The sequence below is a fragment of the Salvelinus namaycush genome, chromosome 2, assembly GCF_016432855.1.
Source record: "Salvelinus namaycush isolate Seneca chromosome 2, SaNama_1.0, whole genome shotgun sequence".
Taxonomy (NCBI): domain Eukaryota; kingdom Metazoa; phylum Chordata; class Actinopteri; order Salmoniformes; family Salmonidae; genus Salvelinus; species Salvelinus namaycush.
This window is the reverse complement of record NC_052308.1, coordinates 44,517,135-44,544,848: the sequence shown is the minus strand read 5'-3', so window position 1 is coordinate 44,544,848 and position 27,714 is coordinate 44,517,135. Positions and strand designations below refer to the sequence as shown.

At 46.6% G+C, this 27,714-nt stretch overlaps 1 protein-coding gene across 1 annotated transcript in view; it reads left to right on the top strand.

The window, feature by feature from the left end:
* Nucleotides 1–27,714, top strand: part of bsnb (bassoon (presynaptic cytomatrix protein) b) — a 116,902-nt gene that overhangs the window by 19,670 nt on the left and 69,518 nt on the right. The window contains exons 3-5 of the mRNA XM_038965688.1: nt 12,115–12,382; nt 12,497–12,807; nt 12,874–13,095. Coding sequence (XP_038821616.1) covers nt 12,115–12,382; nt 12,497–12,807; nt 12,874–13,095 — 801 coding nt within the window. The remainder of the gene's footprint in view (nt 1–12,114; nt 12,383–12,496; nt 12,808–12,873; nt 13,096–27,714) is intronic.

The window sequence follows — 27,714 nt, the reverse complement described above, 5'->3', positions numbered from 1 at the left end:
ACTTAGATGAAGATCAGTTCAAATTTTATGACCAATTTATGCATAAATCCAGGTATTTCCAAAGGGTTCACATACTTTTTCTTGCCACTGTATATAGGCACCACTTTTGACCAGAGCCCTATGGGTGTCATGTGGAACAGCCTATTTCTTCTTTCTTTCCAGTCATTGTAGATAGGATCCTGGCCTTTCAACAGGGGCTGAAGTGAAGTGTATTGTACTGCAAATACTGTAGCAGGAGGCTGTTGGTTGAGTTAGTTAGGTAAATACTGTAGCAGGAGGCTGTGGGTTGAGTTAGTTAGGCAAATACTGTAGCAGGAGGCTGTGGGTTGAGTTAGTTAGGCAAATACTGTAGCAGGAGGCTGTGGGTTGAGTTAGTTAGGCAAATACTGTAGCAGGAGGCTGTGGGTTGAGTTAGTTAGGCAAATACTGTAGCAGGAGGCTGTGGGTTGAGTTAGTTAGGCAAATACTGTAGCAGGAGGCTGTGGGTTGAGTTAGTTAGGTAAATACTGTAGCAGGAGGATGTGGGTTGAGTTAGTTAGGCAAATAATGTAGCAGGAGGCTGTGGGTTGAGTTAGTTAGGCAAATACTGTAGCAGGAGGCTGTGGGTTGAGTTAGTTAGGCAAATACTGTAGCAGGAGGCTGTGGGTTGAGTTAGTTAGGCAAATACTGTAGCAGGAGGCTGTGGGTTGAGTTAGTTAGGCAAATACTGTAGCAGGAGGCTGTGGGTTGAGTTAGTTAGGCAAATACTGTAGCAGGAGGCTGTGGGTTGAATTAGTTAGGCAAATACTGTAGCAGGAGGCTGTGGGTTGAGTTAGTTAGGTAAATACTGTAGCAGGAGGCTGTGGGTTGAGTTAGTTAGGCAAATACTGTAGCAGGAGGCTGTGGGTTGAGTTAGTTAGGTAAATACTGTAGCAGGAGGCTGTGGGTTGAGTTAGTTAGGCAAATAATGTAGCAGGAGGCTGTGGGTTGAGTTAGTTAGGCAAATACTGTAGCAGGAGGCTGTGGGTTGAGTTAGTTAGGCAAATACTGTAGCAGGAGGCTGTGGGTTGAGTTAGTTAGGCAAATACTGTAGCAGGAGGCTGTGGGTTGAGTTAGTTAGGCAAATACTGTAGCAGGAGGCTGTGGGTTGAGTTAGTTAGGCAAATACTGTAGCAGGAGGCTGTGGGTTGAGTTAGTTAGGCAAATACTGTAGCAGGAGGCTGTGGGTTGAGTTAGTTAGGTAAATACTGTAGCAGGAGGATGTGGGTTGAGTTAGTTAGGCAAATAATGTAGCAGGAGCCTGTGGGTTGAGTTAGTTAGGCAAATACTGTAGCAGGAGGCTGTGGGTTGAGTTAGTTAGGCAAATACTGTAGCAGGAGGCTGTGGGTTGAGTTAGTTAGGCAAATACTGTAGCAGGAGGCTGTGGGTTGAGTTAGTTAGGCAAATACTGTAGCAGGAGGCTGTGGGTTGAGTTAGTTAGGCAAATACTGTAGCAGGAGGCTGTGGGTTGAATTAGTTAGGCAAATACTGTAGCAGGAGGCTGTGGGTTGAGTTAGTTAGGTAAATACTGTAGCAGGAGGCTGTGGGTTGAGTTAGTTAGGCAAATACTGTAGCAGGAGGCTGTGGGTTGAGTTAGTTAGGCAAATACTGTAGCAGGAGGCTGTGGGTTGAGTTAGTTAGGCAAATACTGTAGCAGGAGGCTGTGGGTTGAGTTAGTTAGGCAAATACTGTAGCAGGAGGCTGTGGGTTGAGTTAGTTAGGCAAATACTGTAGCAGGAGGCTGTGGGTTGAGTTAGTTAGGCAAATACTGTAGCAGGAGGCTGTGGGTTGAGTTAGTTAGGCAAATACTGTAGCAGGAGGCTGTGAGTTGAGTTAGTTAGGCAAATACTGTAGCAGGAGGCTGTGGGTTGAGTTAGTTAGGCAAATACTGTAGCAGGAGGCTGTGGGTTGAGTTAGTAAGGCGAATACTGTAGCAAGAGGCTGTGGGTTGAGTTAGTTAGGCGAATACTGTAGCAGGAGGCTGTGAGTTGAGTTAGTAAGGCAAATACTGTAGCAAGAGGCTGTGGGTTGAGTTAGTTAGGCAAATAGTGTAGCAGGAGGCTGTGAGTTGAGTTAGTAAGGCAAATACTGTAGCAGGAGGCTGTGGGTTGAGTTAGTTAGGCAAATACTGTAGCAGGAGGCTGTGGGTTGAGTTAGTTAGGTAAATACTGTAGCAGGAGGCTGTGGGTTGAGTTAGTTAGGCAAATACTGTAGCAGGAGGCTGTGAGTTGAGTTAGTTAGGCAAATACTGTAGCAGGAGGCTGTGGGTTGAGTTAGTTAGGCAAATACTGTAGCAGGAGGCTGTGGGTTGAGTTAGTTAGGCAAATACTGTAGCAGGAGGCTGTGGGTTGAGTTAGTTAGGTAAATACTGTAGCAGGAGGCTGTGGGTTGAGTTAGTTAGGCAAATACTGTAGCAGGAGGCTGTGGGTTGAGTTAGTTAGGCAAATACTGTAGCAGGAGGCTGTGGGTTGAGTTAGTTAGGCAAATACTGTAGCAGGAGGCTGTGAGTTGAGTTAGTTAGGCAAATACTGTAGCAGGAGGCTGTGAGTTGAGTTAGTTAGGCAAATACTGTAGCAGGAGGCTGTGGGTTGAGTTAGTTAGGCAAATACTGTAGCAGGAGGCTGTGGGTTGAGTTAGTAAGGCGAATACTGTAGCAAGAGGCTGTGGGTTGAGTTAGTTAGGCAAATACTGTAGCAGGAGGCTGTGAGTTGAGTTAGTAAGGCAAATACTGTAGCAAGAGGCTGTGGGTTGAGTTAGTTAGGCAAATAGTGTAGCAGGAGGCTGTGAGTTGAGTTAGTAAGGCAAATACTGTAGCAGGAGGCTGTGGGTTGAGTTAGTTAGGCAAATACTGTAGCAGGAGGCTGTGGGTTGAGTTAGTTAGGTAAATACTGTAGCAGGAGGCTGTGGGTTGAGTTAGTTAGGCAAATACTGTAGCAGGAGGCTGTGAGTTGAGTTAGTTAGGCAAATACTGTAGCAGGAGGCTGTGAGTTGAGTTAGTTAGGCAAATACTGTAGCAGGAGGCTGTGGGTTGAGTTAGTTAGGCAAATACTGTAGCAGGAGGCTGTGAGTTGAGTTAGTTAGGCAAATACTGTAGCAGGAGGCTGTGGGTTGAGTTAGTTAGGCAAATACTGTAGCAGGAGGCTGTGGGTTGAGTTAGTAAGGCGAATACTGTAGCAAGAGGCTGTGGGTTGAGTTAGTTAGGCGAATACTGTAGCAGGAGGCTGTGAGTTGAGTTAGTAAGGCAAATACTGTAGCAAGAGGCTGTGGGTTGAGTTAGTTAGGCAAATAGTGTAGCAGGAGGCTGTGAGTTGAGTTAGTAAGGCAAATACTGTAGCAGGAGGCTGTGGGTTGAGTTAGTTAGGCAAATACTGTAGCAGGAGGCTGTGGGTTGAGTTAGTTAGGTAAATACTGTAGCAGGAGGCTGTGGGTTGAGTTAGTTAGGCAAATACTGTAGCAGGAGGCTGTGAGTTGAGTTAGTTAGGCAAATACTGTAGCAGGAGGCTGTGGGTTGAGTTAGTTAGGCAAATACTGTAGCAGGAGGCTGTGGGTTGAGTTAGTTAGGCAAATACTGTAGCAGGAGGCTGTGGGTTGAGTTAGTTAGGTAAATACTGTAGCAGGAGGCTGTGGGTTGAGTTAGTTAGGCAAATACTGTAGCAGGAGGCTGTGGGTTGAGTTAGTTAGGCAAATACTGTAGCAGGAGGCTGTGGGTTGAGTTAGTTAGGCAAATACTGTAGCAGGAGGCTGTGAGTTGAGTTAGTTAGGCAAATACTGTAGCAGGAGGCTGTGAGTTGAGTTAGTTAGGCAAATACTGTAGCAGGAGGCTGTGGGTTGAGTTAGTTAGGCAAATACTGTAGCAGGAGGCTGTGGGTTGAGTTAGTAAGGCGAATACTGTAGCAAGAGGCTGTGGGTTGAGTTAGTTAGGCAAATACTGTAGCAGGAGGCTGTGAGTTGAGTTAGTAAGGCAAATACTGTAGCAAGAGGCTGTGGGTTGAGTTAGTTAGGCAAATAGTGTAGCAGGAGGCTGTGAGTTGAGTTAGTAAGGCAAATACTGTAGCAGGAGGCTGTGGGTTGAGTTAGTTAGGCAAATACTGTAGCAGGAGGCTGTGGGTTGAGTTAGTTAGGTAAATACTGTAGCAGGAGGCTGTGGGTTGAGTTAGTTAGGCAAATACTGTAGCAGGAGGCTGTGAGTTGAGTTAGTTAGGCAAATACTGTAGCAGGAGGCTGTGAGTTGAGTTAGTTAGGCAAATACTGTAGCAGGAGGCTGTGGGTTGAGTTAGTTAGGCAAATACTGTAGCAGGAGGCTGTGGGTTGAGTTAGTAAGGCAAATACTGTAGCAAGAGGCTGTGAGTTGAGTTAGTAAGGCAAATACTGTAGCAAGAGGCTGTGGATTGAGTTAGTTAGGCAAATAGTGTAGCAGGAGGCTGTGAGTTGAGTTAGTAAGGCAAATACTGTAGCAGGAGGCTGTGGGTTGAGTTAGTTAGGCAAATACTGTAGCAGGAGGCTGTGGGTTGAGTTAGTTAGGTAAATACTGTAGCAGGAGGCTGTGGGTTGAGTTAGTTAGGCAAATACTGTAGCAGGAGGCTGTGAGTTGAGTTAGTTAGGCAAATACTGTAGCAGGAGGCTGTGAGTTGAGTTAGTTAGGCAAATACTGTAGCAGGAGGCTGTGGGTTGAGTTAGTTAGGCAAATACTGTAGCAGGAGGCTGTGGGTTGAGTTAGTAAGGCAAATACTGTAGCAAGAGGCTGTGGGTTGAGTTAGTTAGGCAAATACTGTAGCAGGAGGCTGTGAGTTGAGTTAGTAAGGCAAATACTGTAGCAAGAGGCTGTGGGTTGAGTTAGTAAGGCAAATACTGTAGCAGGAGGCTGTGGGTTGAGTTAGTTAGGCAAATACTGTAGCAGGAGGCTGTGGGTTGAGTTAGTTAGGCAAATACTGTAGCAGGAGGCTGTGGGTTGAGTTAGTTAGGCAAATACTGTAGCAGGAGGCTGTGGGTTGAGTTAGTAAGGCAAATACTGTAGCAGGAGGCTGTGGGTTGAGTTAGTTAGGCAAATACTGTAGCAGGAGGCTGTGGGTTGAGTTAGTTAGGCAAATACTGTAGCAGGAGCCTGTGGGTTGAGTTAGTTCGTTAAATACTGTAGCAGTGACAGATAAAATAAGGGTTTATAACAGGCTGCCAGCCACGGGACAGAATGACAGCTGCCGCCCAGGGTAGGGGGCTGGTCTGTGTGTGTGCATGTGTGGGTGTGTGTGTTCACGTGTACGTCCATGCATGCATGCGTGTGTGTGTGTGCGCGGGTGTGTGTCTGTGTGTGTATGCATGCATCTGTGTGTGTGTGTTTTGTTTTTAAATGCGTGTCACCTCTGCAGAATGTTCCATAATTAACCTTGGTAACTAGAGAGTTACAAACTGTACCTCACTAGACCACAGCGTTCTAAGAATCTCCCTGACTGTTCCCCAAATAGTACCCTATTGCCCATATAGTGCACTTCTTTTGACTAGGGCCCATACACACTTAGAACAAACGGTGCTATTAATAATCTAGTGGGGTCTATCGGTTGTCCCCATAAGAGAACACTGAAGAACCCTTTTTGGTTCCGGAAATATCCCTTTTTGGGTTCCATGTAGAGCTCTTTCCACAGAGGGTTCTACATTGAACCCAAAAGGGTTCTATCTGGAACCAAAAAGGGGTTCTACCTGGAACCAAAAAAGGTTATCCTAATGGGGACAGCCGAAAAATCCGTTTGGAACCCTGTTTTTCTAAGAGTGTAATGGTGGCACGTTGGCAGTTGTTGGGAATATGGTGCCATCTAAGACACACCTCGGACTTCACATTCCAAGCACACATTTGACAAAATATTGCATACCTTATCTGAATAGAATATTCCATGTGTTCCCTTAAGCTAGCAGAACTGTCCAATGCATCATTTGGGCAGACGTTCCATACCTCACTTCAGTAGAATGTGCCCATTCCTCACCAAGGCTGAAGGCTCCGTTTATTTGGAGAGCAGAGAGCTTCACTCTTCAACGTCAACAGAGTGCTTCTCTGCCTCGAAGTCAAACCTCACACTCAGCCCAATATTCTGTGTAACACATGGTTTCTCGAAACAAGGGTTTGTCCTCTTTTGGGGGGCGCTTGCGTTACACCGAGCTCTGTAGAACTGACTTTACTGTAACTTAGGGCGTTAACTATCTTATTAACCGATCCGCAACATCTCACGGACCGGAGGTTGATAAACACGGGTGTCGTACACTGAGCAGCAGAATCAGTGGAGGCTGGTGAGGGGAGTGGAGCTCATAATAATGGCTGGAATGGAACGCTATCAAACACATGGAAACCATACCGTTCTATTGATTCCGTTCCAATCCATGACTATGTGCCCGTCCTCCGATTTCGAAGTGCCACCAGCCACCACTGAGAAGCAGACTACTCTGTGAGTTTATTCCATCTGATGCCAGTCCTATGGGATCCCTAGCGGAGCCCCTGCTGGGCCTGTAACGTCCTGTCACTTCCTGGTGTACAACATCGAGATGTGGCTTTCACAACACGGAGAGGTTTTCCACTAATCACCTTCAAGACACCTATCATCGTTTTCCTTCCAGCCGCTGAAGGTTTCTGCTTCAGAACTCGAATGCCAGCCTAGCAACATTTAGTAACGAGGGAAGCGCCTTTTGGAGAAAGTGTGTGCGCCCCGTTTGTGTTTTGCATCATTTGTGTGTGTGTACGCTACAAAGGCACAGGGAGGCCTTTTGATGTCTCCTGGCCCAGTTTTGTGCTAGTTGATAAACCACTGCATTTCGAATTCCTCCTTTCTCCCCAGACTGCAGTGTTCAGCAGCACCATGTAGCCTAGCCCGCTGCAGCTTGGTGGTACTGCAGGAGTTTGGTCTGCAGGGCATGGCTTCTCCGTCTGTCTACTGCTGTGTCTGGGTCCATCTATGTCCGATCCACCGTTCCTCACAGTACCACTGTGTCTGCTTGCGGCCCAAATGAAAACCTATTCCCTATGTAATGCACTACCTTTGACCAGAGCCCCCTATGCCTGTCTCTGTCTGTTTTGTCTGTCTCGGTCTGCTACACCATTTCTCACATAACCACTGTGTCTGCCTGCGTCCCAAATTATTCCCTATGCAGTGCACTATGCAGGGGATAGGGTGCCATTCCAGACGTAGATAGTGTCTCTGTCTGCCTGTCTGCTTGACTGAGGGTGTGGCTGGCTGAGACCTGATGATGTTTAGCATTAGCTTGACATGGCAGCCAGCAAAGATAGTGGAGCAAAAGAAAGAGGAATGGCGTATGAGAAAAATAGATCCCGATTAGACTTTATTAACATATTTATTTTCCGCTGGTGTTTAGACAGTGTGTGTTGTAGTATGGTAGTGCTGTGGTCTATTCCTGTGATATATGGTATATATCCAGCTCTCTGTAGGCTTCTCACTGCTAAATCATTTCCACAAACGCGCGCACGCTCTCTCTCTCTCTCTATCTATCTATCTATCTATCTATCTATCTATCTATCTATCTATCTATCTATCTATCTATCTATCTATCTATCTATCTATCTATCTATCTATCTATCTATCTATCTATCTATCTATCTATCTATCTATCTATCTATCTATCTATCTATCTATCTATCTATCTATCTATCTATCTATCTATCTATCTATCTATCTATCTATCTATCTATCTATCTATCTATCTATCTATCTATCTATCTATCTATCTATCTATCTGAATATGAATATGAAGCATTGCTATCTGAAGCGCTGCTGTGTAATTTGTGCTTCAATCCATGGCAGGAGGTGACAGGATGCAGAACATACACACACACTACCAGCCACTACTAGAGTAATGGAAAATGGATGACGAGATGGGAGAGAAATGAAGATTGAGAGGGCGGCGATGGAGAGATGAGGACAGGGGAACGAGTGATAAAGATGTAGAGGGAGACCAAGATGGAGGGAGGGCAGAAGAGAGAAATTAAATGGGGGAGAGACCGCGATAGTGTTGCTGTAATTTCATGCCTTTTTCATGAAGGGAAAAAAAGAAATCACATTTTATAAAGACTCACATGATTGCCTCAGAACAGGCAGAGAGAGAGAGAGAGAGAGAGAAAGAGAGAGAGTGACAGAGGGAGAGAGAGAGAGAGAGATAGGTAAACGAGTGCTGGCTCTCCACAAAAGATCAGATTTCATAAAGGTTAACGTAATTGTCTTAAGAGATGCTACGAAAGAGAGAAAACGAGAGAAACTATAACAGAGGAGGGTAACGAGAGAGAGAGAGAGAGAGAGAGAGAGAGAGAGATTTCAACCTTGATTTGATCAAGGCCCTGGCTTGTTTTTTTTGCATATCTATTTTCCCTGCAGCACACTGTTGTTTGTGAGCGCGCCGGGTTGATTGACTGTTCAAAGTAATGCCTCGTCACTCCAACCTCAGAGAGACTACAGGGACTAAAACAGGGTGTGGGATACTGCTGTGACTGAATGACTGACACACACACTGGCAGACAGACAGACAGACAGACTGACCCAGGAACACACTGACTTGTTGTCATTGACCACCTGACCCAGTGAACAAAATATCAACAAAGGCCTCATGGGAAATATGCACTCCTCAATAATAGCTGTAACAACCTTCTCCTCTCAGCCCTCTCCATTACTATGGTCCAGCCGGGCTTATGGCAACAATACGAGATCTCGGCTGTGTCCCAAAGGTTAAAAGTAGTTCAATACAGGAATCGGGTGACCAGCCCTCATTCACAGCCCTCATTCACACAGGAATCGGTTTGGGACCAGCCCTCATTCACACTTGGTGTGGCTAATAGCTAATACTCATTTAGCTTCCACCTCGTGAACTCTGGACTATTTGAACAGCAATTCACACAGTTCTTTCACAAATGTGATATCAGGGTAATTTCAAGTTTAGTATGATCTGGTGAGGCATCCTTCACCATGCAGCGAGAGGGGTTCTTTTTATAGCATTCACCAACCAGGCATAATGATTCTACGCTATCGTGCCTGGCTGGCTGGAGTTGTAATATGCTCTAGCTGTCCATGGGTGTGTCCCAAATGGCACCCTGGAAGTGATTTCGTACACTCGTTTTGACCAGGGCCCTGTTTGGAATGGCACCCTATTCCCTATTTAGTGCACTCCTTTTGACCAGGCCCATTTTTTAGAGCACTACTTTTGACCACTGCCCTCTGCTCAAAAGTGGTGCACTAAATAGGGAATAGGTTGCAATTTGGGACACTACTTACTGTATATGCTTGACACGACCAGTCCTGTGGAGGATAGTACAGGATAGTCAGATACAGATCTAGAGCACTCCCCACTGGGGCACAAACGTCCATTCAACATCTGTTCCACGTTGGTTCAAAGTCATTTCATTGAAATGATTTGGAAACAACGTTGACTCAACCAGTGTGTGCCAAGTGGGTGTGGACTGCATGTCACAACACAGCCATGGCATCTTGGCTGTCGCTGGACATGTTAGCCCAACAGTGATATACGTAAATACAATACATATCGCATCGAAAAATCTTCCGTATACAACTCTGTGTATGTCTTGGTAGAACTGCATGTTTAGGCGACATGTTGTGTGTGTGTGTGTCTGTCTCTGGGTATGAGTGAATATATGAGTTTGTGTGTCCGTCTGTGTGTTTGTGAGCGGAATTAGACAGATGTGTGTTTTTGAGTGAAATGAAATACCGAAATGTGTGTCTGTGTGCTTTTGAAGGGGTTCAACATTGGAACTTCAGAGCGATAACACAGAAGGAAGTAATAAGGGAATCATATTCATGAGCAATGATCAATAGTGGCTGGGACAGACTGGCTAGACAGAGAAAAAATATGCAAGACAAGATTCATTACGTCTCAGTACAAATGAGAAACTTAATGATGTAAGAACAGACTCATTTACTTGCAATCACTTCCACAGACCATAAACAGCCATTAAATGTGGCGGTGTGTTCATGGATGCCAAGGGAAGCCAGGCTTCTCAAAAAAAATTATCAAGAAAAAAAACATAGAAACTAATGTATCTTTCCTCTCTGTGTTTCATACATTTCCTTCAATTTGCAAGAGGCTGAATGTATCTCACCGGAGAAAGCATCCGCCCAAACGAAACAGTGCCCCTCTGCCTCAGTATGTGTAGCGTATCTATCTGATGCTGTCTGGTCAGAAAGAGCATTACATTGTTGCCGCCCGTAGCATTGAATGCAAGGGAAGCCAGCGAGCATTTGGCCTCCCTTAATAAAACATTTATAAAATAATAGCCAATCAGCATTGAGCTAAACTGAGTGACCTCAGCTGTGAATGGTCTTGGTGCACAAAAAAAAACACGTTGGCTTCAGGCCAATCACATCACATGGCAAGTGTTATTATTGACAGAAACTTGAATTGTTTTGCATCTCGTTGTATTGTTGTCCTCCAGTGGCTAGATAGCTAGCTAGCTAAAATCGTTCCTTTCCTAAATTAGCCATGGATGGAGATAGAGATTTAGACTTGTGGTTTTACTAAATTCTCAGTACTGGCCAGTGATTATAACGGCGATTCTGATCCAACCATAAATTCATACATTGTTGTGCCCCTGGCCTGAGAGGATGGAAGTTCAACACGTAGCTAGATGTAGTATGCTAATGTGAACTAGCTGCCCATGAAAGGAAGTTAGGCTAGCAAGCAAGTATTTTAGCCAGGTAGCCTAGGACAACAAAAACTAAAAGAGTGTACTGTATGACAGCCATAGACTTCACTGGACAGATGCTGCTCTCCGGTTTTGTAATGAAACAAATGTGTGGTTGAATTTATTCTGCCACTGTGTCTTCCTATTGTCTCGGCATTTAGGGCTATATATCACAGTCACAAGGCAAATGAACTAACAGGTTTTAGAGTAAACGCCACCATTATCACAACACATAGGTTGTAATATGGCTTTTCTTTCTGTATTGGCTTCCCCAGTGATTTCACCCACGCACCGTTACTCATTAAATGAAAGAGCTAGTCCTCTCAAATCATACTTCGTTGATGAAACAGGGATGTCTGGGAAGACAGGGCCTTTGTTTTTTTGTTGTTGACATTGTGTGTGTGTGAATCTCTGTGTGTGTGTGTGGCTCCGTTTGTAAAGCATGGTGCTTGCAACGCCATGAATCGTTGGTTGGATTTGTTCTGGGCCACCCATATGAAAAATATACGCGTGCATGACTAAGTCGCATTGGATAAAAGCTAAACGCTAAATGGCATATATTATTAGTGAACATTATTAGTATGGTTTGTGAGTGAAACTAGGGGCCACATGGTTCTGCGTTCTGAAGGTCCGAGTTGAAGACCACACCCTCCATGTCCCCTGTTCCCGCGCATCATGGCGCGGGAACAGGGGACAGGGACGGTGTGGTTTTCAACTCGTAGAGGGAGAGAAGGGCGGGGGAGAGATTGTGGGGGAGAGGGAGAGGGGGGGGCGTGTCACTCCTGTCTTGTTACAGTATCTGCCTGGTGAAGAGGGAGTAAGGAGAAGGAGAGAGAGAGAGAGAGAGAAGGTGGAAGAAATAGAAGCTGGGAGAAAGAGAGGGCAGGGGCAGAGAGAGAGACAGCGAAGACATGAAAGGCAAAGGGAGGAAGAGGGAAGTGAGGAGAGAAAGACTGAGACAAGACAGCGTGAGAGAGGACAGAAGGGGGTAGATCCCATGCCATGTGTCAGTAAGCTTACGTCGTCATTTATCAGCCCTGCTGTTTACCAACAAGAGGCTCCTAGTGAGACAAGCCAAGGTGTATCAAACTTCTCAGAGTAGGAGTGCTGATTTAGGATCAGTTCTGCTTTTTCGATTGCATTTTACGGACAGGGGGACATGACCTCTGAGACGCTTGATACATACGGCTCCAGTTCTCTTGCTCAATGTATATTTGACATATGATTTGTTCCTTAAAAACATCCATTGATTGTCTATAAAGTTTTCAGAAATTGATGTATTGATTTTTGTTAATAAAACCAATCGGGTAACGCGCAATGATTTGAGTGAATTCAGTTGGTGACACTGGGTATGTATAGTACTCTGTATAGATATCTCTTGCTAATGCGGTTTTATTTCTTCTTTATTGCTACCGTAGGTCCAGGAGTGGCTGTGTCTGAACTGCCAGATGCAGAGAGCTTTGGGAATGGACATGGAGACACCTCGCTCCAAGAGCCAGCAGCAGATTCACTCTCCGTCTCACCAAGCCAAACCAGAGCCCATCTCTGAACCTCAAACTCAGCCCCCACCCCAGCCCCAGCCCCAACCTCAGCCCCAGGTCCAACCTCAGCCCCAGCCCCAAGCCCCACATAAGGCACAGCCTCTAACCCAGCACCAGGCTCCGACACAGGCCCAGCCCCCACCGGGCCCTAACAGACAGACTGGTCCAGGCCCGGGACAGACCGCTCAGCAACAGAGAAGTCCAGGGGGCCCTGCTCCAGCCCAGGCCCAGGGTCAGGGTGGGGCTCGTCTCCCCCCAGGAGCTGTCCCTCTCCCAGGCATGGCCAAAGCCCCATCCCAGCCTGACCTCCGTGGCTCCCCTGCCCACCAGCCCCTGCCCCTCCGCCAGGACCACACCCGCAGCGCAGGGAGCTCCCCGTCACGCCAGCCTCCGCCCCCGGCCGCCGCCCCCGAGCAGACCTTTGGGAAGCTGTTTGGAGGCTTCGGTGGCTTCGGTGCCTCCCTCCTCAACCAGGCCAGCACCCTCATATCAGATAACCCAGTAGCTGCTCCGCCGCAGCCCCAACAGCCCCCCAAACCTGCCCCCAAACCAGCCGGACCCCAGGGACCTGCAGCTGGGGCTGGGAAACCACTAGGAACTCATTCTGGCCAACAGGGACCCCACGCACCCCAACAGGGACCCCATGCACCCCAACAGGGACCCCACGCACCCCAACAGGGACCCCACGCACCCCAACAGGAACCCCCCCAGCAGCAGGCCAAAGGTGCCTGCTGTCCCCTGTGTAAGACCAGTCTCAACGTGGGGGTGACGGCCGAGCCGGCCAACTACAACACCTGTACCCAGTGTCACGCCCAGGTCTGCAACCTGTGTGGATTCAACCCTGCACCCCATCTGGAGGTAAGAGCGGTCTCATCTCTAATCTCTAATCATCGGAGTCTTCAGTTGGTTGTGGTTTCTCTTCCTGTGTGTGGGTGTGTGTGTGTGTGGGAGTGTGTAAGAGGGAGATACACAGCTTTGTGGCTTTGTGTGAGGTATGTGGGTGGATTTGATCAGGTCTGAATAAGGGCCAAGTGCCCTGTGATAAAACTGGGCCATCTGTGGTGAAATAGATGATAGAATAGTTTATGGATGTGTTTCTATAAAAATGCCATGTCATAGTGCAATAGAATATGTCTCACTCTGGCTGCCCTAGTCTTTCTCTGTCTTTCTTAAACCTGCGTTCTATTAAAGCTTCCCCATGGGTGTGTGTCAGGGGCATTACTATTCGATACATCTGGGTTGTATTCATTAGGCACCAAACGAAAGAAAACAGACTGAAACAGGGAGGGACAACTTGAACTTGTTTTTGTTTTCTGTTGCAAACATTTTCCGTTGAATGCCCCTAATGAATACAAACCGTGGTTTATTGGGCACTCTTCCTGCTGCTTCCTGTCTGTCTCTAGTAATCACGTGGGATTGTGTCGCTCCAGAAGTGATGCGCTGTGACTCACAACAGTCCCCCCTGTGGTGGAAAGGGAGATTTAGGTTACATCCCAAATAGCACCCTATTCCCGATGTAGTGCACTAGTTTAGACCAGGGCCCATGGGGAATAGGATGCCATTAGGGACATTGACATGGCCAATAAAACTAAATTGGGTTTGATCCTTTCTGAGTAATAGATGACTCATTCATTAATATCAATGAGTCATAATGAAAGACCTATGGTGATTCACAAGGCAGTGTGAGTGACTCACCCCTTTAACCCTCTTAACCCACGGTTGTAAAAATACGACGCTGCCTAAATTGCATCCAGTACCGGTCCTAAACTAAAAAAATGATGTCATCACTACCTAGTTCATCTCCTTAGACCCAAATAGTAGTATTTGGTGTGTGTCAGTATTATTGTGGCATCAGTAGCCTCTGAAACATTAGAAAACTGTCCACTCGTCTGAGATCACACTGGTCCCCCCCTACACAAGCATACTGTCTGACTCCCGAGTGGCGCAGCGGTCTAAGGCACTGCGTCGCAGTGCTAGAGGCGTCACGACAGACTCTGGTTTGATCCCAGGCTGTATCACAATCGGCCGTGATCGGGAGTCCCATAGGGCGGCACGCAATTGGCCCAGTGTTGGGAGGGTTTGGCCGGGGTAGGCCGTCATTGTAAAATAAGAATTTGTTCTTAACTTTCTTGCCTAGTTAAATAAAGGTCCAAGAAAAAAATATATAAAAAACAAGCATACTGGATGTTGGTAGCCATCCATGCAAGCCCATGACTTGACATTTTTTTTCTTGTCTTCTCTAAGATGATTATGTCGATTTTTTTTTGTATTTATTAAGAAACAAACATTCTGAGCTAGAGGTAGTTTTGTAAGTATTCCAAAAACACATAATTGAGCTTAAAGGTTTGCAAAAATGAGACACGGGGACACATTCATATGTTAATACAGAAGTGAGGTTGTTTCCTTTCCAAATAATAAAAATCTGGAAAACAAAATGCTTTGATGTTCTCTCTACGTATCAAAAGAAGAAACATTTATATATATATTTTTTTTTAAATGATTGGTTTATGAGGTCAGAATACTGCCATCGACGAGCATTCATTTTATGGTGAAGAAGTGAGATAGGATGGCTATCTCTCCAAGTTCAACTGGAAAGGACAACCAAATATTACTAAAAATAAGTTCAATGTACTCCATACGCAGAAAAGAAAATAGTTGATCCTTCAAAAAAAGTATGAATTTGTTTGCAACATACTAACGTTTGGATAGATCAAGTTGAACAATTGAGCAATTTCAGACAAAATATGACCTCATTTTACACTTTTGATCCAATTTGATGTGATTTTTTTTATAGAATTCAAATTTGCCCCGCCATTGAAGGTCAATGGTGCATTTTTGCAAAGCTTACATACAATTATTCTACAAACTTGAAATTCCAAAAATGTATTATTTTCATCATCAGAGGCCTATTAGAAGTATTCCTGAAGGGTAATACATTTTTTTAATCCTCATTTGGATTTATGCTTGGGTCTCACAGGGTTAAAGGCGCACCCCCTGATTCTTTCCAATAGAACCAAAAAATAAAAAGCCACTCGTTAGAACAGAGGCTCGTTAGGCTTTCAGGCCAATCAGGAGTCAGGCCAATCACGGAGCTTAATTATGCAAATCAGGCCCAATTGAATGATGGCAGTAATAACAAGATTAGTGGCCGGTGTTGGGCTTGTTATGGGCCTGCCTTGTCTTCCTCGGCGTCTGGCTGCCAGTAGCAGTGGCTCCGGCCAATTATAGATAGATAGATAGATCGCTATGGAAACATGGCGACATCGTTTGTCAGGCGCTGCTTTGATGCCTGGGTGGATTCAGAAGCAGCTGAACAAGCCGAGCCGAGGAGTTTCATGAGACGTCCAAAGAGTACAGAAAGTTTCGGAGTGAAGTGATGAGATGTCTCGCTGTGGTGTTGAGTAACTCTACGGCAGCGTCAGTCTGAAACCTTTGTGTGTTTGAAGATTGCATCAGCAGACTAGGTTTTGTTTGGGCTCTATTGTGACAGATTCGGATGTAAATGTAATTGGTACAATGCCTATGTTGTATCTGTATCTGCAGGTTTGTTGGTAAGGGCTAGAGAACTGTGTAAGGAGAGTGCTGATTCTTCTGTATGCTTCCCCGACTAACACACATAAACACTCTCCCTCTTTTCCCCTGCCTTCTCCCTCTTTTTTTCCTGCCTTCTCCCTCTTTTTTTCCTGTCTCACCCTCTTTCCTGTCCTGGCTGTAGGCTAACCCTCTCTTGATCTCTTTCACCCTCCCTCCAGGTTTATTTGTGGCTGTTCTCTCTCTCTCTCTCGTTCTCTCTCGTTCTGGGTGTGGCTGTAATTGGTCGAATGCATGGGGAAAGGAGGAGAGGAGCAGCGCCACTGCACTAGACAGCTCCTATAGCCCTTGCACTACACAGCTGATTCAAATGACCAACTAACTCATCATCAAGCTTTGATTAGTCGAATCCGCTGTGTAGTGGACCCTGCTCGAGCCAACCCACATGCAGCACCACTGCACTACACAGCTCCTCCAGCCAACCCAAATTCAGCACCACATCACCGGACAGCTCCTATAGCCGTCCCCCATTCAGCACCACCTCACCGGACAGCTCCTTTAGCCAACCAGCGTTCAGCACGACACCATTTGACAGGTTCTCTAGCCCAGTGGTTCTCAAACCTCTCCTCGGAGATCCCCAAATGTTTCAAAATGTTGTTGTAGTCCTGAACTAACTCACCTGATTCACCTAGTCAAGGACTTTATGATTAGTTGACAAATTGAATCAAGTGTGCTAGCTCTGGAATAGATCAAATACATGGAATGGCCGGGGGTCGCTGAGGAAAGGTTTGAGAACCACTGCTCTAGCCAACCCACATTCCCCACCAGACAGACAGCTCCACTAGCCAACCCATATACCCCTCGGGTCTAGCAGGTGCTGCCTTTGACCAATCAGAACATTTCATAGCTTGTCTCTACATTTAAGCGGGACCACTGTAGACCAGTCAGTGGTTTACATGGTGTACTCTACAATACATAAGTTTCATTGCATACAGGCTTGGGCATTGTGATCTGTCATTGTGTTTGTGTGTGTGTGTGGTTATTTTAAGAAGTCTAGTCTCTCATGGGCAGATGCACGTAACATAACTGGTATCGTAGCATCTGTCAACGACTAAACAAGGAACTTTGTTCCGGTGTGCAGATTTTCCATCACTGGTCATTTAGACAAATCCCGATTTTGCAGGTGTTCGCATCTTTCGAATTCCAGAAGAGGAGGGAACACTTGGCCCATAGACATGCCTGTAACTTGCAAAGAGACAGGGTCAAACTCATCGTTCTGCTTCCGCTCCTCGTTCTAGTATCTTCTCTAACACTGGCGCAATTATGCACAATTTTAGTTCTGGGTGACCGAGATTCGAATAAATCTGTCCTATGTGTTTGGTCACAGGGGCGCCGAATCCTAACGTGGCCTGTGCTCTTTACCCGTACATTATATAAATAATACATTGACGTCAATGGAAGATTTGTGTGTGGATCTCAAGTGAGTGCAGCCCTGCTGGTGTTGCCGTGTGCGTTCCCAATGGCACCCTATTCCCTATTGTGCACTACTTTTGACGAGAGCCCTATGCTAACCCTCTGTGTTTGACCATCTGCGTTGTGAGCCCGGAGCTACTGCATGTATCAACACTGCACTCAGTAAGGTGACTGTATACATAACAGAGTGGAAAGGAATCATTCATCTGACCATGGCTTTTGAAGAAAACCCGGAAATCTTTACACTCTGAGAATAGGGTTCCAAAAGGGTTCTTCGGCTATCCCCATACGAGAACCCTTTTTGGTTCCAGGATGAACCCCTTTTGGTTCCAGGTAGAACTCGTTTGGGGTCTTCAAAGGGTTATCCTACGGGGACAGCCGAAGAACCCTTTTAGGTTTTAGATAACACCTTTTTTTCCCTACGAGTGTGGGGTAGAAAATCTGGGATTATTTTTGGGATTACAATGCCTCTCAGCCCTATGAGAGCCATAATGCATAATTCATTTCCATTGGATATATAGACTGTACTGTAGTGTATATCAAATGAGGATTTAGCTCCCATTTTAATCTGTACAGTTTACTGAAAGAGAGCGAGAAAGACCGTGTGTGTGAGAGAGAGCATGGAAGTGAGAGATGAAGAGAGATAGCGGGAGGGAGAAAAAGAAAGTGCGAGACAGAGATAATGAGTGAGAGGAGAGAGAGAGAGAGATTTTACAGGTAACTGCCAAAATAAAGGAAACACCAAAATAAAGTGTCTTAATAGGGCGTTGGGCCACCATGAGACAGAACAGCTTCAATGCACCTACTTGCTTAATTAACTCAGGAACCACACCTGTGTGGAAGCACCTACTTTCAAAATACTAATTTACTCAAGTGTTTCCATTATTTTGTCAGTTACCTGTATGTTACAGCAGCCTATGTGATTCACATCAATCAGAGCTGTGGGATTTCTATGGGTCTCTAGTGAATAAGATGTCCTTGTGAGTGTGTGTTAGTTACTTCCCCAATGCTGGCTTTCAGGGGAGATTATTCTATTGTAATCTGTATTATTCTAGTGTATTCTATATTATTATAGTGTCATTGTTCCTCTGGTTGTGCAGGTAAATAAAACAACATAATTTTTTTTTTTTTTCTACTGATGTGTGAGCAGACTGGTCTAATTTACATCTGGGTCTAAATGGAGTTGGTGGTGTGTGTGTGTGTATATGATCGCTCCTGGGTGTGTGTGTCTGCTCCTGGGTGTGTGTGTGTGTGTGTGATTGCGATATTACCAGATTTCCTGACATTTATACAAATGTAAAATGTCACAGCACACTGCGGACAGCGTCTATAAAAGACAGACCATCTGATAGAAAACAATGTGTTTGTGGTCCTGCAGGCAGGTGTGTGTGTGTGTGTGTGTGTGTGTGTGTGTGTGTGTGTGTGTGTGTGTGTGTGTGTGTGTGTGTGTGTGTGTGTGTGTGTGTGTGTGTGTGTGTGTGTGTGTGTGTGTGTGTGTGTGTGTGTGTGTGTGTGTGTGTGTGTGTGCATAGGAGTGTGAAGCTTTATCCTCCTGTGTCTAAGGCTGCCAATGGCACCCTATTCCCTATGTGGTGCACTACTTTTGACCTGAGCCAATAGAGCTCTCGTCAAAAGTTGTGCACTAAATAGGGTGCCATTGGGCACACAACCTTGGATTTTCATCAGAGCATGTAGAATAGAGAATGTTATTTTGACTCAAATAACTATGATTATAGTGTCAGCCCCTATACTCCAAGTTGATATTCACATCATAAAAAGGAATTCTCCTCAACCACGCCCACAAATTGGGGAAAACAAACATTCTTTCCCATTGACCTTCATGGTAAAAGAGCTAACGTTGTCGTTGATTGTTTTATGTACAGTTGAAGTTGGAAATTTACATACACTTAGGTTGGAGTCATTAAACCTTGTTTTTGAACCACTCCACAAATTTATTGTTAACAAACTATAGTTTTGGCAAGTCGGTTAGGACTAGAGGTTGACCAATTATGATTTTTCAACGCCGATACCGATTATTGGAGGACCAAAAAAAGCCGATACCGATTAAATCGGACGATTTTTTAAAATGTATTTGTAATAATGACAATTACAACAATACTGAACGAACACTTATTTTAACTTAATATAATGCATCAATAAAATCAATTTAGCCTCAAATAAATAATGAAACATGTTCAATTTGGTTTAAATAATGCAAAAACAAAGTGTTGGAGAAGAAAGTAAAAGTGCAATATGTGCCGGAGAAGAAAGTAAAAGTGCAATATGTGCCATGTAAAAAAGCTAACGTTTAAGTTCCTTTCTCAGAACATGAGAACATATGAAAGCTGGTGGTTCCTTTTAACATGAGTCTTCAATATTCCCAGGTAAGAAGTTTTAGATTGTAGTTATTATAGGAATTATAGGACTATTTATCTCTATACCATTTGTATTTCATATACCTTTGACTATTGGATGTTCTTATAAGCACTTTAGTATTGCCAGTGTAACAGTATAGCTTCCATCCCTCTCCTCGCCGCTACCTGGGCTCGAACCAGGAACACATCGACAACAGCCATCCTCGAAGCAGCGTTACCCATGCAGAGCAAGGGGAACAACTACTCCAAGTCTCAGAGCGAGTGACGTTTGAAACGCTATTAGCGCGCACCCCACTAACTAGCTAGCCATTTCACATCGGTTACACCAGCCTAATCTCGGGAGTTGATAGGCTTGAAGTCATAAACAGCGCAATGCTTGAAGCATTGCGAAGAGCTGCTGGCAAAACGCACGAAAGTGCTGTTTGAATGAATGCTTACAAGCGTGCTGGTGCCTACCATCGCTCAGTCAGACTGCTCTATCAAATCATAGACTTAATTATAACATAATAACACACAGAAATAAGAGCCTTATGTCATTAATATGGTAGAATCCGGAAACTATCATCTCGAAAACAAAACGTTTATTCTTTCAGTGAAATATGGAACCGTTCTGTATTTTATCTAACGGGTGGCATCCATAAGTCTAAATATTCCTGTTACATTGCACAACCTTCAATGTTATGTCATAATTACGTAAAATTCTGGCAAATTAGTTCGCAATGAGCCCCAGGCGGCCCAAACTGTTGCATATACCCTGACTCTGCGTGCAATGAACGCAAGAAAAGTGACACAATTTCACCTGGTTAATATTGCCTGCTAACCTGGATTTCTTTTAGCTAAATATGCAGGTTTAAAAATATATACTTCTGTGTATTGATTTTAAGAAAGGCATTGATGTTTATGGTTAGGTACATGTTGGAGCAACGACAGTCCTTTTTCGCGAATGCGCACCGCATCGATTATATGCAACGCAGGACACGCTAGATAAACTAGTAATATCATCAACCATGTGTAGTTATAACTAGTGATTATGATTGATTGATTGTTTTTTATAAGATAAGTTTAATGCTAGCTAGCAACTTACCTTGGCTTCTTACTGCATTCGCGTAACAGGCAGGCTCCTCGTGAGGCAGGTGGTTAGAGCATTGGACTAGTTAACCGTAAGGTTGCAAGATTGAATCCCTGAGCTGACAAGGTACAAATCTGTCGTTCTGCCCCTGAACAAGGCCGTTAACCCACCGTTCCTAGGCCGTCATTGAAAATAAGAATGTGTTCTTAACTGACTTGCCTAGTTAAATAAAGGTGTAATTTCTTTCTTTTTTTATTAAAAAAAATCAGCGTCCAAAAATACAGATTTCCGATTTTTATGAAACCTTGAAATAGGCCCTAATTAATCGGCCATTCCGGTTAATCGGTCGACCTCTAGTTAGGACATCTACTTTGTGCATGACACAAGTAATTTTTTCCAACAATTGTTTACAGACAGATTATTTCACTTATTATTCACTGTATCACAATTCCAGTAGGTCAGAAGTTTACATACACTAAGTTGACTGTGCCTTTAAACAGCTTGGAAAATTACAGAAAATGATGTCATGGCTTTAGAAGCTTCTGATAGGCTAATTGACATAATTTGAGTCAATTGGAGGTGTATCTGTGGATGTATTTCAAGGCCTACCTTCAAATTCAGTGCCTCTTTGCTTGACATCATGGGAAAATCAAAAGAAATCAGCCAAGACCTCAGAAAAAAATTGTAGACCTTCGCAAGTCTGGTTCATCCTTGGGAGCAATTTCCAAATGCCTGAAGGTACCACGTTCATCTGTACAAACAATAGTACGCAAGTATAAACACCATGGGACCACGCAGCCGTCATGCCGCTCAGGAAGGAGACGCGTTCTGTCTCCTAGAGATGCATGTACTTTGGTTCGAAAAGTGCAAATCAATCCCAGAACAACAGTAAAGGACCTTGTGAAAATGCTGGATGACACAGGTACAAAAATATCTATATCCACAGTAAAATGAGTCCTATATCGACATAACCTGAAAGGCCAGTGCTCCAAAACCGCCATAAAAAGCCAGACTACGGTTTGCAACTGCACATGGGGACAAAGATCGTACTTTTTGGAGAAATGTCCTCTGGTCTGATGAAACAAAAATAGAACTGTTTGGCCATAATGACCATCGTTATGTTTGGAGGAAAAAGAGGGAGTCTTGTAAGCCAAAGAACAACATCCCAACCATGAAGCACGGGGGTGCAGCATCCTGTTGTGGGAGTGCTTTGCTGCAGGAGGGACTGGTGCACTTCACAAAATAGATGGCATCATAAGGGAGGAAAATGATGTGGATATATTGAAGCAACATCTCAAGACATCAGTCAGGAAGTTAAAGCTTGGTCGCAAATGGGTCTTCCAAATGGACAATGACTGCAAGCATACTTCCAAAGTTGTGGCAAAATGGCTTAAGGACAACAAAGTCAAGGTATTGGAGTGGCCATCACAAAGCCCTGACCTCAATCCTATAGACAATTTGTGGACAGAACTGAAAAAGCGAGCAAGGAGGCCTACAAACCTGACTCAGTTACACCAGCTCTGTCAGGAGGAATGGGCCAAAATTCACCCAACTTATTGTGGGAAGCTTGTGGAAGGCTACCCAAAATGTTTGACCCAAGTGAAACAATTTAAAGGCAATGTTACCAAATACTAATTGAGTGTATGTAAACTTCTGACCCACTGGTAATGTGATGAAAGAAATAAAATATGAAATAAATCCTTCTCTCTACTATTATTCTGACATTTCGCATTCTTAAAATAAAGTGGTGATCCTAACTGACATAAGACAGGGAATTTTTACTTGGATTAAATGTCAGGAATTGTGAAAAAATATCAAAATAGGCTGAAAAGCTGCCGTGTTGTTCAATGTAACCAGGTATAAAATCCCGACCTACGGTTCGGCTCGCAATGCTCCCACATAGGGAAATAGAGAATGTGAGAAGAACCCTGTGGCTTCATGCTATTCGACGTGGGAAATGTGGGTACCTGGTGTCCAAGTAGGGTACAAGTAGCTAGGTGTGAGGAAATTATTTCATCACAGGTAAGCAGTGCCGATTTTAGCATGTAAATCTTGGTGGGGCAAAAAAAAATTACAATGTGGGATGCATGCCAGCAAAACCACTACTGTCGTGGAAAATCATACTGAGAGAGAATTTTTTCATTTCTTCAAACAATCATCTTTTTTTTTTTAAATCGATTAATTATTGCAATAATGAAGCGGGTCAACCCCACACTCTTGAGTGTTGGACCGAGTAACTTAACCTTTACACAAATGCAGAGTTCTTTATATAGCTGACACTAAGAATGCTTGAGGGAACTCTGCATTTGTGTAAAGGTTAAGTTACTCGGTCCAACACTCAAGAGTGTGGGGTTGACCCGCTTCATTATTGCAATAATTAATCGATAAAAAAAAAAAAACCAGGTAAGTCCAAAAACATATTTTTTTGTTGCTAAAAATGTGCGGCTCAAAACAGGGTTCTGCCCCACCTGCCCTGAATGACGGGTCGCCACTGCAGGTAAGACATTTAATTTGTTTAGTATAGTCCATTTGTACCTCCGCTGTATAGTCCGTTTTGTTTGTGTTGGTCTTGGCTAGCTTAATGTTCCGGTCGGTAGCTAGCTAGCGCTCACTCACGTGGATGCTAGCACGTCATGAAAAGGGGCATGAGGGAAGCCTACAATATAAAAATGTTCTAAATAGTGAGAACGCTCGGGAGCAGGCAATGTCGAAAAGTAATCTTTAGACATGTTGTACTTTTCTTAAATGTAGCCACAGGTTGTTTTCCCCACAGGCGGCCAGGGCCGCGATGTTCTATCTAATACCGAATGGGACTATACTGTAACGACCCGGTATTGTGTTCTGTGTTTGTGGGTGTGTTATGGTTCTCATGGCTACTAGCAGGGGTTAAATATGTCAGGACAGATGGAAAGGTTGGGGGGGTATGATGGGTAATCCCGCGGGGTTTGGGAATGCATAAATAGGGGTTACTGTGTCATCTCTCTCTCTTCTGTTCGTGCCTTGATCTGTTCCTATGAGAGTGACTCTTAACCCGACAGGGTAACATTGTGTACGTTCGGCATTTAGCGGCGTGGGTTGTGGCCGGAACAATAGCCCAGTTTATGAATAAACCTGTGTTCTGACCTGCACACCTAGAGTCCGTCTCTTCCCCCTTTATGACCCAGCCGGGTCATTACATTGGTGTCAGAAGTGCTTTCGAACTACGGGATAGAGACTAGGCGAGTTAGCTGTTCAGTATAGGCCGGGTTGGCGTTAGCGTGACTCGCATCTACGGTCATGATGCTTGGGGCGAGGCGGAAAATGAAGGAAGAGTCGGACAAAGTGTCCGTTGTGGGCTCGGGGGTACCCGGTCGGGAGGGTCAGGCGGCGACTGCCGTAGGAAGGCTGGAGAGTCACATGGCGGGAGTTAAATTGTCAGTCAGCAAGATGGCAGAACTGGCGGGTTTTCCTTCACACCGCTCGAGAGCAGACGTCACGGCGACGGGGATATCGACGTCACCGGGTGCGGAAATGGCTGGGCCTGCTAATGTAAACAGAGATGGCGGCGACCTATTGCCATTAGCCACGGTAGCGGCTAAACTACCAAAGTTCAATGGACAAGGTAAATGGGAAGTTTTTTTCACTCAATTTGAGTTGTTGGCTAGAGCCGGGAGGTGGTCTGACGAGACGAAAGCGTTACAGCTTGCCCTGAGCCTGGCAGAGGAGGCGTCGGAATGCCTGCTAACGCTAGCCCCGGACGAAAGGGACGACTATTGTGCGCTAGTGGAGGCATTGGGGGGCCGTTTCGGCAGCGACGCGCAGCCCAACATGCTGCGGATTGAACTGAGTAACAAAAAGAGACTTCAGGGGGAATCATTAAAGGCGTTGGCAAGTGATATTCTGAGCCTGACCAGGCGGGCTTATGCAACTATGCCGATTGGGGTGCAGGACGAGCTGGCACGGGACAGTTTTATTAGAGCGCTCTCTTCCACCGAACTGGGTAAGCATGTTCAGATGGCGGACCCACCATCTCTGCGGGCTGCAGTGGAGATAGCCAGGAAGAGGGAGCTGATCTGGGGTGAGGGAGTGAGAGTGGAAGTCGCCAGTCAACCAGAGGTGAGAGCAGCGGTGGCTGGGGTGCCAGGGGTCACAAAACCGGAGTGGGTTGACGAGTTGGGCGGGCTAGTCAAGACTGCTTCGCTTGTCATGGAGAGGGGCTCCAGGCAACGTCGCAGTGTCAGCTCAGCTCCTATTGTCTGCTGGGGTTGTGGCCAGCCTGGCCACATTCAGCGAGAGTGTGACAGATTCCCCCGTCACCAGGGAAACGACAGCGGGTTCGCGCGCAGGGGGCTGCGCGGGCCCACCCCCCCGCCCCCGAACCCACTGTAAGCAAAGAAGGTACCCAGCAGCGCAGACAAGAGGGTGGGGACCTGCTCCCCCAGGGTGTAGCTGCCGCCGGGTTTCCTAGTCCTGTAGTTGTGGTGGGACGTACCACCGTTGGGGCCTTCTGCAATGTCATCGTCAAGGTAGAGGGGGTGGAATGTTTGGCCCTGGTCGACACGGGCTCTACAGTAACCCTGGTGAGACCAGACATACTACCTGTTGGGGTGCGGGTGGAGCCGACCCTTGTCCAGCTACGGACTGTCACGGGGGAGCTAGCCCCCATGTTAGGGAAGTGTCAGCTATCTGTGACCGTGGGGGGGAGAACTGTGGGGTGTCCGGTGTGGGTAGCAGCGGTGCAGGACCCCTGTATACTGGGAATGGACTTTTTGAAAAACTGTGGGGCTCAGTTGGACTTAGCGTCGGGCACTTTGAGGCTGTCGGGGGGGCCCACAGTGGGAATGTCGCCTTCGGGAGGGCCAGCAGGGGGCAGGGCTGTCCCTCCGTCTTCCTCCAAGCTTGCAGAGACTCCACCGGTCATCCCGGCTGCTCCCTTGGTCGTTGTGCCATCCCAGCAGCTGTCTCCGGCGGCGACGGCCTTCACTCCCCATCATGGTGCAAGCACAGGCAGCCCAGTAGCCCAAAACACACTGGCTCCTTCACCCCATCAGCCCGACGGGGGGAAGGAGGAAGCTATCGACGCCGTCGAGGCTGTGTGGCTGAAGAACTGTCAGGGTCTGGATGAGGGACAACAGAGACAGTTAAAGCAGCTGCTGTTGGACTTTAAAGATAGCTTCGCTTGGGGGGAAGATGAGGTAGGACAAACGCACCTAGTCCAGCACGAAATAGACACTGGGGACGCCCGACCCATTAAAATTCGGCCCCGTCGTATTCCCCTTGCCAGGAGGGAAGCAGCAGACACAGCTATTGTGGACATGTTGCGGGCTGATTTCATTGAGCCATCAGATAGCCCATGGTCCGCGCCGGTCGTCATGGTGCCTAAGAAAGGGGGTAAACTTAGGTTTTGTGTTGACTACAGGGGCCTAAATTCTGTCACCACTAAAGACTCTTATCCCCTACCGAGGATTGATGAGTCGCTAGACCACGTGAGAGGGTCCTCGTGGTTCTCCTCCCTTGATCTGCGCAGTGGCTACTGGCAGGTGCCCCTCTCGCCAGGGGCACGTGAAAAAACGGCCTTCTCCACGGATAGGGGCCATTGGCAGTTCAAGGTGCTGTGCTTCGGGCTCTGTAATGCTCCTGCCACCTTTGAGAGGCTCAGGGACAGAGTGCTGGCGGGGGTTCCGAGAGACGAGTGTGTTGTCTACCTAGACGACATATTGGTGCACGGCACATCGTTTGAGGGGGCACTGGGGGCAATTAGGCGAGTGTTGGAGAGGATCTCGGGGGCGGGGCTAAAATTACACCCGGGAAAGTGCCATTTCATGCAAAGGGAGGTGGCGTTCCTGGGGCATCAGCTGGGTGGTGAGGGCATCAGCACGATGCCAGACAAAGTAGAGGCTGTGAGGGGGTGGCCAGTTCCAGGGGGGAAAAAAGAGGTTAAGAGCTTCCTGGGGCTGGCATCCTACTATCGTAGGTTTGTGAAGGGGTTTGCGGGGGTAGCGGCTCCTTTGAACCACCTTCTCAAGGAGGACACTGTTTTTCAGTGGACCGAAGAGCACCAGCGGGCGTTTCAGGCCCTCAAACGTGCCCTGATGGAGGCCCCTGTCCTGGCCTCACCAGACCCGAACCGTCCGTTCATCCTGGACACCGACGCAAGCAATGAGGGCTTGGGGGCTGTGCTGGCTCAGCGTGGCCCTGATGGGGAACACGTAGTAGCTTATTACAGCAGAACTTTTGATAAGGCTGAAAAACGCTACTGCGTGACAAGGAGAGAGCTTTTGGCTGTCGTGGCAGCAGTACGCCATTTCAAGTACTACCTGGGGGGCCTGCCGTTTGTGGTCCGGACGGATCACTCCGCCCTGCAGTGGCTTCTCTCCTTCAAGGAGCCAGAGGGTCAGATTGCCCGCTGGCTGGAGGAGCTGCAACCCTACGACTTCCAGGTGGAGCACAGAGCCGGCCTTCGCCACAGCAATGCAGACGCCTTGTCCCGCCGCCCGTGTGCTGAGGATGGCTGTGGGTACTGCGCCAAACGGGTGGAGCGAGAGAGAGAACTGTGCAGGGAGGAGGGAGTCACCGCCACGGTGAGTCAGCTGAGTGTGACAGAGTGCCGGGAGCTGGAGGCTGTGGACGTTGGGGAGTGGAGGCGTCGCCAGGAGGAGGACGCAGAGCTGCGTCCTGTGCTGCGGTGGGTGGAAGAGAGAAGACGACCGCCGTGGGGGGAAGTAGCCCCTCTATCACCAGTCACCAAAGGACTGTGGGCTAAATTCACAGTCCTTAGAGTGGCTGAGGGAGTGCTCCAGAGGGGGTGGAAAAAGCCAGCGACTGGAGAAATTACGTGGCAGGTAGTGGTGCCCAAAAGGCTGCAGGGGAGCGTGTTACAGCAGCTTCATGGGGGAGTAGGCGCAGGGCATTTTGGGGTCTCCAAAACGTTAAAGCGCATGCGTAAAGGCTTCTATTGGGCCAGGCACAGGAGGGATGTTGAGGACTTTTGTAGGCAGTGCGACGAGTGTGCTGCTAAAAAAGGACCTCCAGGTCAGTCACACGCCCTCC